Genomic DNA, 12,144 nt, shown 5'->3' on the forward strand with positions numbered 1-12,144 from the left:
ATTCTAAAACTCAAAGTCCTCCAGGTCTTCTAAATGATTAGGGCAAATGTTTGTTTTCTTACCTTAAACACAGAGAAGTAATTAAAGCTTTGGGGATATTTAATCAATGACTTTTCCCTCCCATTTGTAAAAGTCTTTCTGGTCTACTCTAGACCAGGTGGCATCTCAGTCTCTGTCCTAAGAAAAGAGCAGCATGGGGAGTCTAGCTGCCACTGTGGCCCTGCGCACTGTGCCCAGCCCAGCTGTGTGACCTCAGGCCAGGGCCCTCCTCTCTGAGCTCTACTGACCCCACCCCACTGCTTCCGGGTGGGTCCTGCTTCTTTTACTGAATGGTCCTAATAAGACAATCCAGTCACCTGCAAGAGGCACAGGTGGGGCCTTCGACATTTAGTAACAATAAGAGCAGGAGGAAACTGTGGCCTGTCCAGAGGTGCTGGTGGACCTTACCCCAGTGGCCACCCAGTGTTTCTTACAGGGATTCCCACCCCAACCCTCCCTAAGAGCCATGTCCTAATGCTGAGCAGGAACTGATCAGGGAGTCAGAGGCTGGGGCCTCCCTGGGCACCTCAGTGCCTTCTCTGCTGAGAAAGCAAGCTGGATTTGGAGCTGTCCGAGGGCCCACCCAAGCCAGAGGGGAAGGAGCTGCTTGAAGTCCCAGGTCAGCCACTCACCAGCTGTGAGACCCTAAGCCAGTGATCCAACCTCTCTGCAACTCAATTTCATTACAAAGTGGAGAAAACAACCAACCTTCTGGGGTTACTGGGAGAAACCCATGTCATAGCATCAAAAGTCTCTTTACGGCTGGGCATGGTGGCGCATGCCTATAATCCTAGTGGCTCGGGAGGTTGAGGCAGGCGGATCATGAGTTCAAAGCCAGCCTCAGCAATTTAGCAAGGCCCTAAGCTACTCAGTGAAGCCCTGTCTCTAAACAAAATATGAAAAGGACTGGGGATATGGCTCAATGTTTAAGTGCCCCTGGGTTCAGTCCCTGGTACCAAAAAAAAAAAAAAAATGTCCCTAAGTCTCTTTACAGCTAAACTGCACTCTCAGGGGTGAGATGACATGACATGTGGGCAGATGAAACCAGAGTGGCCCAGGAGTCAGTAATGGTGGGAGTTGGGTGGTGGGGGCTGGGGGTTCACTACACTGTCTCACCACTGTCTACTCCGGGACAGGCGACATTCTCCATGGTAAATGTACAGAAGACAGAGTTCTTCTCAGAGCACACACAAACACACAACACTCTTCTGCACTAAAACTCATCCGTTCAATGGGCAACCACAATGCCGATCTGGGATAGAAACAGTTCTTTCTTGCCCTCCAGAGCCCTCGGTTGAGTTGCTGGTCCACTCTAGGGGCAGTGAGAAGCACAGCCTGGGGGTGGCAGAGGAGGACCATTGGCTAGAAGGGCATCCCAGAGGACAGGCTTTCCACCTGGGCTTAAAGTTCAGGGGGGCTCTGTATGCATTAGCAGGACAGGAGGACGGTGGCCGCGGACATTCCAGTTCCCTTCCTGGCACTCATCCACCCATCCATCCTTCCGCAGCACGCAGACTGCGGAGTGAGGAGGACTGTGTGCCTGAAGAGGCTCTGTCTAGCACATGCACTCGCTCCTGGGGACGAGCGCGAGGCTGGCTGTGTGCCGGGAACTCGCCTGTTCCATGCCGGCAAAATGGCAAAGGAATCGGACAAAATCCTTGCCCTGGTGGAGCTCAAGGTTCTGGAGTAACTCCCTAAGTGACACAACCCACACAAGTGTGTCTGTCCCTTCTGCTTCATGTACGCCAGGCACATGCCAGGTGACCTGAGCCCAGGTCGTCACTTGATTTTCACCCACTACTCCTCACCACCTCATCTGGCAAGCACCGTTACCCATTATCTTCCCAGATGAGGCCAAAGCTGGGGTAACTGACCCAGGGAGGGCTTACAGCCAGCAGGGTGCCACCGCATCAGGTGGCTCTGGAGGGCTGGGCCAGAGCAGCTGAGATCCAGCCAGAGCAAGGGAATCCCTCAGCAATGGCAGGGCAGCTGGGCCTTACAGGATGAGTGCATAAGTGTGGAAATGGAGACACAGGAGGCCCAAAGAACCCTGTGAGTCTATTCTCCTGCTTCCTGGAGGGAAATCCAGGGCATATTTTGGAGTGAGCCTCAGAAGAACATGCTGTTATTATCTCCAGTTTTTGTATATAAATCAACTGGGATCACAGAGGTTAAGTCACTTGCTCAAAGTCCCACTTCTAGTAAATGGTAAAGTCCTGATTTAAAAATTAAGGAAACTAGACAACTCAGGATAAAGAATAACTCTTCAACTTCAAGTACCTGAAGGCCCTCAAACACTAGGTTTAAAAGTCGGGGCTTCAATTGAAAAGCACTGGAGAGCTGAGCTATCAAGCCGTGAAAGACATGAAGGAGCTCTCGTGCAAATCACTAAGAAAAAAAGTCAACTAAAAGGTTCCATATTGGTTGATTCCAACTATATGACACTGTAAAAAGGCAAAACCATGGAGACAGCAAAAAAGATCAGTGGTTGCCAGGAAGGAGGGGACATAGGAATGAACAGGTGGAGCCAGAGGATTTTTAGGACAGTGAAACCACTGTGATACTACACTGAGGGATATGGGTCATTATACACCTGTCCAAACCCACAGAATGAACACCACCAAGAGTGAACACAACTGTAAACTGTGGGCTGTAGACAGTAACAACGTGTCCATGTAGGGTCATAAACTGAAACAGGTGGACCGCTCTGGTGGGGGCAGTGGGTAATGGGGAAGGCTGTGTTGGCAGGGATATATGAGAAACCTCTGGACCTTCCTCTCAATTTTGCTGTGAACTTAAAGTGTCTCTTAAAATAATAATATAATAATAATAATGCTGGACACGGTGGCACACACCTATAATCCCAGTAGCTCAGGAGGCTGAGGCAAGAGGATTGCAAGTTCAAAGTCAGCCTCAGCAACTTATTGAGGCCCTAAGCAACTCAGCAAGACCCTGTGTCTAATAAAAAGGGCTGGAGATGTGGCTCAGTGGATAAGCACTTTGGGTTCAATCTCTAATACCAAAAATAAATAAATAAATAAAAATATTTTAAAAATAGTGCTATCAGTCATGCACTCTAAGAGGACTGATCAGGACCAAGGACAAATAGGAGAAGGAAAGTCTAATAGGGCAAAGATCTATCCCATAGTAATTTTAAAAATCCAATTGTGAGTGGGACAAGGACCTAGACCAAAAGAATGGGAAAGAACAGAAAGATCAATCCAATCCTAATAAGTCTACATCAATCTAGTGTCCAAGGGATTAATCTGAAGCATCCATTCAATTACCTTGGAGGAAGACAAACAGGAACGGACCCTGCACATTATCTTCTAAATGATTTTATTTGGGTTCCATTCATTCTTACAAAATAAAAATTATGCTCCTCTTGTTTACATTTATTAAAAAAAAAAAAAGATTGCAGACAGAGTAGTTAGCTCTAGGCTTGATCCTGTCCTTCTAAAGTGTTTCAAAGACAGAATTCCAAGTTTTAAAGGCAATAGGTCAATGCTCATATTATATACATCATATTATTTCATTATAATGGGCCTGAGAGCAAAGGCCTGTTATACCCATTCCATAGATTATGAAACTGAGACCTAGAGAAGCAGAGGGAATTCAGAGTTCTGCCTTCTTCTCTACATATAATGTGCCTTTATTTGCCCAAGGTGCTGGAAAACAAGGATGAACAAAAGCAGAAAGCAATCCCTGTCTTCGGGGAGTCTGGGGTCAGGTGGGGTCATCACCCATTAATCTTGGCTCTTCCACTTACTCCAAGGCTGTGTTGGCAGGTACTCTTCAGTGAGTTCTCTCACACTGTGAAATCTGTAAAACTGTAAAAGAGCACCTACACTGTACAGCATCTTTGTGAGAATGAAATAGAACAGTGCAAACAAAAGGCTCGGCAGAGTGCAGTGATCTGGAGGATGCTCAACAACTGTGGCTGATGGTGACGATGAAGGAGAAGACAGCCCTGCATGCTGCAATGTTCTTGCCGTGACCTCACTTCCAAGCCCAAGGCCCATTTGCAAGGCTGCTTCTGACTCAAGCCAGTATTCCTTCTATTATTTCAGGGGGGAAAAAAAAAGGGTGACTCATACCATGAACTAGTGGAGCTCTAGGCTGGCCTGCACCAGCTGGAGAGAGGAAGGCCCCAAGGTGAAGAGGAAATATGAGCCCCCAGGGCCCGGCAGCTTTCCTGGGTTTCTTAGGCACCCAGATCATTAGCACCAGCCAGGGAGCCCAGGGAAAGTAGATCGGAGGTCTCTGGGGAATGTGTTCCTAGCTGAGCTCAGGTGAAGAAATTCCTTCCTCTGATCTCATGCAGACAAAGTGTGGGCAAATGCAGCCAACAAGGGCTACACTTCAACCTGCTGCTACGCATGGCAAGAACCCTGACTTGGCAGGTTGGCCCTGGCTTGCAGAGCTGTGGAGGCAGTGATATTCCAGACCTAGCAAGGAGGCACGAGGACTTCGAATCATTCTCCCAAGTCTTCCTTCCAGAGGCGAGGGCCCCTTCTGGGTGTTCAGTTCTAGCTTTAGAACCCAGAGACAGATACCAATTGCAAAATGCACCAAGTTCACAAACACAACTTTGCTGGTAATAGAACCACAAATGGCCATGATCCTATCGGGGAAAGCTCAGCATCACAAATTATCCAACAAAAACACATTAAAACAAGAAGGATGCCAATTTATTGATGAACAGACTGGTAAAAATGCAAATACCAAGAGTTATCTGGGTATGGATAAACAGCATTCCCACACACTGATGGGGAGTGTGTAAATGAGTACAATCTTTCTAGAAGGCAATCAGATGTATGTTTATCAAATGCCTGCATAGTTCCCTTGATGGAGTAATTTCACTTCTAGGAATTTATACAAAGGAAAGAAGGCATACACACAAAGATACTCATTTCAGTATTGCTTACAATAGCAAATAAAATAAAATAAAATGGTAAACAACTTGAATAAGCAAAAATTTAAAAAATTTGTTGAATACAATGAAAACCAATGAAATACATATAGCCATTAAGATATCAAGATATTAAGTAAAATATTTATTGATGTGGACAAACGTTCACAGCATACTGTTTAGAGGGAAAAAGGCAAGTTATAAAACAGGGTGAGTCCAAGTTACAAATTGGCATAAACAGAATGAATGACTCTTTTTAAAAAATTTTATTTTTTTAAAGAAGTGGCCAATATGAGTAGGAAATAAAAAAGTATGGAAATATATATATATAAAACTAACAGTGATTATCTTTGGATAATGTTACATATTATTTTTACACGTCTATTTTTTTCTTAATCCTTAGCAGTAAAAATGTTTTAACAATTCTATAATTATTTTTAAATAAGGTGTTGGACTAGATGATTTATAAAGTTCCTGCCATCTCTGACATTTTGGGCCTCCATGACTGATGCCCCAAGTGACTTCAAACAACCTATATTTAGTGTAGGCTTTTGCCCTCAGCTGCAGCTTCTGCATTCCTTTCTCCATGCACTCGCTGCCCAGCTGTCTCCCCTGTCAGCCTGGGAGCTTCTTCTTGGCAGGGCCCAGCTGTGCCCCTGTGTGTAATCCATGTGCCTAGCCAAGAGCTGAGCAAAGAACAGGGCTCAGCACACTGACAGGTGTCATGCCAGCTCAAAGAAATAAAAGGCACAATTCTAGCATCTAAAATCTTACTGGACACAGGACTCATACAATAAAGTGCTTGGTTGTAAAAGGCAATAAAAACCAGGAGAGAAAGCAGGGCAAGCAGGGCCAGGAAGGCCTATTAGAGGAGAAGGCCATGCAGGATAGGTGGGCAAGGCACTCACGGCAAGGGGCACAGCCTGAACAAAGGTGAAACCAGCCCAAAGTCCTTTGAGATGCATTCTTTAAACCTTTCCAAGAAACTTTCACAATCCTTGTTCTGCTAAATTTTTGTACTTTGGCCCCAATGGGTAAAAGTTGAGTCTATCCTAAACAGAAGTTCTCCCTCTAATTTAGCCCCAGGTTAGACATTAAAGACAACAAAAATCTTTTGGACAGGACAATGAATGAATTACATTTTTATCCACTTTCCCCAACCCTCCCAAGGCAAGAGACAGAGAAGGGAAGAGTTTAGGAAGGGTTGTGAGGAAGAAGGGGCTGTAGGAACAATCAGACATCTCACATGCAAACATTGCTCACCCCCACCACCAGTCATTGGATTCTCTTGCAGGCACCAAGTCCCATTTGACAGAGGGAGGAATGGAGGCTCCCAGAGTTACAATGGCTTGCTCCGGGGTCACCCAGCCAGAGAGTGGGGAAGGTGACTCCACTCAGGCCTTCTGACTCCAAGTCCAGTGCTATTTCGAGGTAACACACAGGACCTGGAGTCAGGAGCCCTGGGTGGCTCTGTCACCCGCTGGCTGAGTGGTCCTGTACAAACCGCTCACTCCTCGGAGCTTCTTTCCCCAACTGTAAAATGAGGAGGCGCGCGAAGGCCCGCCCAGGTCCTCTTCCGGCTGGGCTCTCTGAGCCTTCTAAGGGTGACAGCAAAGCTCGTCCTATCAATTACATTTCCCAAGTTGGGCCGGCAAAGATCATCATAAGATCCTCGGCTTGTCACGTGGTTAAAAAAAAAAAAAAAAGCAAACGTCCCAGATTAACTTTCACTGCACTGCTTCTGCTGACAACTGATTACCCAATTTTCTAGTTTCATTGGGTTAAATAGTCCTGCTGGGTAGTCTAACTGGCAGCTAAAAGAGCAAATAATTAATTATTGGTGAGTCAATGAAGATGGAGTTAAAACCCACGTCCAGACCGGACAGTCCTTGCGGAGAATCCTCACACCAGTCTTCTCAGTCTATTTCAGGCCTCCCTCACCCGTGTCTTAGTGTAAAGGGTTGGAAAAGACCCCAGGCAAGTGCGAGATTGGGGGGGGGGGGGAGGGCGGGGACAGCGTCTTCCCAGAGGCCGCTCCCCACTGTCACCGTCTCCAGCCCAGTCCTTATAGTCCCAGACTATCGTCAGGAGGTCCTGAGGCTGGGACCCGCCTTCGGCGCAGACACTGGCGCGGGGCGTGTGACGGAGCCCGGCGACGGCGGCGGGAGCTCCACCGCAGTTTCGTCAGAGGTAAAGGTACGCGCCCGGCGCGCGCAGCGTGTGCACACACAAACATACACACACAAACACACACACCCGCGCACAGCCCTCTTACCAAACACTCCCCACGACCTGGAGAAGCGCGATCACACGCACCAGCCCCTTCGGCTTCTGCCGAGAACCCAACCCATAGCGCCTGCCACCGACCACAGGGCCCCGGACGCAGGGGTGTCTGCAGAGGGCCAAGACCGGCCTTTTCCCGCGCGCGGCGGGCTTCTTCTCAGCTACACCCCGCGACGCCGCGCCGTCCTAGCCGCCAGCCCGAAGTCGCCACCCGGAGTCTACCGGGAGCCGAACGTCTCCGCTGCTGCGTCCCCCTCCAAGTCGCGTCTCACCGCAAGGAGTCAGCTTGCAAGCCTCTCCCCGCCCACCCGGTCCCATGACAGCTGCTACCGCCCAAAGACTGGCAGATTATAACAAGAAGCAAAGTTTCCCTCTCTCCTCCCACCTCCCGGCCCCCCTCCGTCTTCCCCCTCCCTTCCCGTGTTATGCAAAACGGGCCGGCACCGGCGTTCCCACTCCAGGTACCAAACCAGCCCCCGCGAGCCGCGCCCGGTTCAGCAAGGCGGCCCCTCTCCGCTCCCAGGCGTGTCCCCGCATCCGGGGTCTCCTCCAAGCATCCACGGCATCCCCAGCCTCCCGGCGTCCCGCAGTCGGGATCCCGCAGAAAAAGCCCCAACTCTGGAGCCAAACTTTATACTTGCAACAGGCATGGGGTGGGGAAAAGGGGGAAAAGGGTGGGGGGCGCACACGCCTTGCGCAGACATTTTCCGTAACTGCTAGTCCCAGCAGTACCCCCCCCCCAGGTCTCCAAAACACCAGCTTACTCGCCCTCCTCCTCCCCCGGCACACCAGAGCACCCTCTCCTGTCACGCGCGTGTCGCCAGTGGGGCTCCGGGGCTCACCCAGAGCCCGGGACGCCGCCTCGCCTTCCCTTCCCCCTGCATCAAGGAACGCGCGCCGGGGCCGCGCGCCGCAGGGGGACCCAGGCGCCCCCAGACAGTCCTTCCTCCCCCATCCTGCCTTGCTTTCCCCCTGGGGGGCTCCGCCGGATAGCGAAACCAGGAAGGCGCTATCTCCGCCCGCATGCCCACGTGCCCCGCAGACCCCTATGCCCTTACCCGGCAACTGGCAGGAAACTCCGCGCTGCTGGCGCGGGTGGGGAGCTATGGGGGACCAACAGCAGCACTTGGGGGACCGGAGGCTGGAAGACAGGGAGTCTCCGGGGATGGGGGTAAGAGCCGGTGCCGGGGCCACAAGTCCACGTGAAAGTACGGCAGCAAGTGCCGGGCGCTGAGGGCGCGCCTACAGCACCCCGCGCCAGCCTGAGGGTCCCTCACACCTTGGCGAGGCTCCACCTCCCCAAAGAGGCGCGGTGCCCCCAGATCTGCCCGCGGTGGGGGGGCAGACTCCAGGTGCCCCAGGCTAGACCTTCCCCAGCAGCCGTGCGCCCCCAGTGCTTCAGCACGCGCCGGGGGACCTCCACTTCCCTACCCCTGTAACGGTGCGCATCGCAAGGCGGTAGAAGGGGGGCTCTGCAGCCTGGAACCCCCGATCTCCCCAGTGCGCCCACCGCTGCATGCCGGCCTTCACCGCTGCAGCTGCAGCCCCTGCAGCTCGGCACTTCGGCCTCGGCTTGCGGCTCCGGCTGCCCGTACCTGCGTGTCGGCGAGATAGTTGAGGAAGAAGGAGGAGAGCTCTTCGTCCAGCAGCGCGCCGCAGTCGTTCCCCGCCATCTTCCAGCCGCGGCTGCAGCGTGCGGCGGAGTCAGCGCCGAGCCGGCCCGGGGGGAGGGAGCGAGCGAGCGAGGGAGGAGGCAGCGAGGCCGGCGGGAGGCGGAGGGCGGAGCTCGGGTCCCGGCTGCCGCAGGGCCTCTAGCTGCGGGGGCGGGGCCGCACAGCGGCCGCGCGAGCCAGGGGTCGCACCCCGACTTTCCTGCGCAGCGTCTGGCGCCCCGACCCGGTCCCGCAGCCCCCAGCAAGGAGAAAAGCACCCGCAGCCAGGTGGCTGTGCCCCAGCCAGCAGCCGGATGCCTGCGCAGCAATGCGGGCAGCCCCCCACTCCTGCCAGAGCGAATCACGTTGCGTTAGCGCTGGGCGGGCACTGCGAGACAACCTGCTTCTGCACAGCTTGGGAAACTGAGGCTCAAGGAAGCGTAGAATCTTCTTTGAAGCACAATGTGCTTCAGTCGCAGGAGGAAAAAAGCTCCGAAGGCCTGAGATTGTCTACCCGGTTGCAATACCAGAGAGGGAAGGAGATACACAAGTCAAAGGCAAAGAAATCGAGGGAGGCTCCACGGAGGAGGTGGCATTTTTATTCTTTCTTTGAAGAATGCGTTGACCCATAGTCCGCTAAACTCGATCATCTCTCTCTTCCAGTGTCACCCAATAACCACCATCACCACCACCCAAAAAAATCAATGACTTCTCTTCCATAACCAATAATGTCTTCAATTGACTGGGCTCCCATCAACTTCCCCAGACCGGATGGCTTTCCAGTTCTTGGGATGAAACCTCTCACAACAGGCCTCTATATCCAGCAGCTCTTCACCTAGTAAAGGCATCTTCTGGGCATCTTTTTCCACCACCCTTCAGACTATCAACCCAATGTCTCCCGTCCCTCCCTCATGGGCTCCCTTAGCTCTAGAAGCCTTTCTTTGAACACTGGTCACTTATCACTTTATGTTTTGTTTCAGTGAAGATGTCCGATTTATTTATTTATTTATTTTTGTGCCAGGAATTGAACTCAGAGGTACTCGGCGTTTGAGCCACATCCCCAGCCCTATTTTGTATTTTTTTTAGAGACAGGGTCTCACTGAGTTGCTTAGCGCCTCGCCATTGCTGAGGCTAGCTTTGAACTTGCCGTCTTCCTGCCTCAGCCTCTGGAGCCGCTAGGATTACAGGCATGTGCGCAGCTGAAATACATGATCTTTGAGTTTCTCCTTCCTGGACTCTTAAGACCCATGAAAGCAGGCCCCAAATCTGCTTCTGCGTTCTGTATATTTCCATAGCAGTTTGGTATATCTTCATAGTGGTGTTTAATAAATAGTATGTTCTCTGAAAAAGCTGGAGGACGTGGATGCCCCCACCACCACCATGCACATGGTACAGATGAGGAAACTGACAGTGGCAGGAAGTACAGAACCAGTGCTCAGGCCTCCTGACTTCAGTCTGGAGCTCTGTCATTAAGCCCTGCAGTCTGCCAGGCAGAAGGTGACATGCCACCTGGGTGAAGGCGGGAAGATAGAGGCCAGTTTTATTCGGCATGCCTGCCTCCTGCCCTATTCCCACCCTGTACTCATGAGGACTGCCCCACCCTGCACAGCCAGCAAGGCCTCCTTTCCAGCCAGAGGAGGAAAGAGTCCCCGGCTCACCTGCTCAGACTTGAACAGCAGAGCCAGAGCTTCCTTCTCCAGTCTGAGGTTCCCAGAACCGCAGGGTGTGATTTCACTCTTTGGGCTTCAGGCCAGCATGCCTTTAAGGAACAATGCATGCCAACCAGGAGCCTACATCTAGCCTTGGAGCACTGGACTGGGAGTCCTGGAGTCCTGGGTTCTGGTCCAACCCCCCTGCCACATCTTGTTCCAGTGTTGGCCATTCAGGAAGTGAAGAGCATGGGCAATGGAGTCACCCTGCCTTGTTTTGAATCCCAGAGAGTTATTTGGTCTCAGACTTTGGTTTCCTCATTTTATACAAACGCAGATCATAAAATTACTTACTTCATAGGGATGTTATGATGATCAAAGAGATAATATATGTAAAGTGCTTGGCACAGCGCCTGACCTAGGAGGGAAAATGCTAAGCTCTCTGGTCCTGTTTCCTCATCTGTAAAAATGGGGATAAATATAAATCCCTTGAAGGGACCACTGACATTACTTATTTGCCTTCCTCCCAGCACTTACAGCCTGATAGCTTAACTTGAACTTGAATCTTGGTGTAAACTAGCCAGGAGTTATTCTTTCACTTTAAACTAAAAAGATCATTTACTTAATCTCTCAGAGACCCCGTTTCCCCATCTATTAAAATGGTCACTGAGGGTGGCCTGTGGGGAAGGAACAAGAAGCTTTTGAAAAGAAAGCCGGATAACTCAGGTGAGGTGCCTTCTCACCTAAGTGCCTTGCCAGCCCCAAGCCTATTCCAAGGACACAGAGATTAGTGAGAAAATCCCAACAATGGTGCTGCTCCCCTTAGGGACCTTGTAAACACTGAAGGAAACATATATGATATACATGACCAGTGTGACTCTACATCAGCTCTACATCGTGTACCATCACAAGAATGGGAAGTCATATTCCATGTATGATATGTCAAAATACATTCTACTGTCATGCATAACTAAAAAGAACAAACTTTTTTAAAAAAGGAAAAAAATATATTGAATGAAAAAATTGTGTGTCAAATAAATTGCTTGGCCTCGAATATGGCAGATAGGAAGTGCCCGTCATCACCATCATCATCACCATCATCACCAAGGACTTGAACTCTCCCAAGGCCCTCTTTTGCTATTCCTGCTGGACACCAGTTTCCAGAGACATCCCCATGCAGCTCGGCTCTTGATAGCTGTGGTGCCCTTTATAATTCAAAGGCCAAACTGGGAGAGTCCCCCAGGCCAGGCATCTCTAGTCATGGTCACGCAGCAGCCTTCAGAGCCTTGCCAGGGAAGGCCTCCACACCACTTGCCCAGAAGCTTTTTCTTTTGTTTTTACAATGGCAATGTGGTTAGAAAAGTTATAAAATGCCCAGTTTCTGGGATTTTTTCACAATCTCTGTATCCTTGGAACAGGCAAAAACTTAAGGGAGAAGGTACCTCTCCCAAGTTATCCAGCTTCCTTTTCAAAAGCATCTTGTTCCAGGAATTCCTTCCTTTCAGGCCTCCTTCAGTCTCAGCCTATCAATCACCTCTCCAGTTCATGCAGGAATCTGAAGTTCTTCATTGAGATTCAAGACCCTCAAGAACCCTTAGAGCTGAGTGTG

The 12,144-nt window shown here is 50.7% G+C and overlaps 1 protein-coding gene across 2 annotated transcripts in view; it reads right to left on the minus strand.

Moving 5' to 3' along the window:
* The window catches only part of Ppargc1b (PPARG coactivator 1 beta), a 106,050-nt gene extending 97,074 nt beyond the window's left edge, over positions 1-8,976 (minus strand). For both annotated transcript variants that reach the window (XM_046460114.2, XM_046460113.2), the window contains exon 1: positions 8,830-8,976. In XM_046460114.2, coding sequence (XP_046316070.1) covers positions 8,830-8,907 — 78 coding nt within the window. In that variant the 5' untranslated portion in view covers positions 8,908-8,976. The remainder of the gene's footprint in view (positions 1-8,829) is intronic.
* Positions 8,977-12,144: the final 3,168 nt, after the last annotated feature.

Source organism: Marmota monax, unplaced genomic scaffold (genome assembly GCF_021218885.2).
Source record: "Marmota monax isolate L192 unplaced genomic scaffold, Marmota_monax_Labrador192_F-V1.1 WCK01_AAM20220418_F8-fsc00006, whole genome shotgun sequence".
Lineage (NCBI taxonomy): Eukaryota > Metazoa > Chordata > Mammalia > Rodentia > Sciuridae > Marmota > Marmota monax.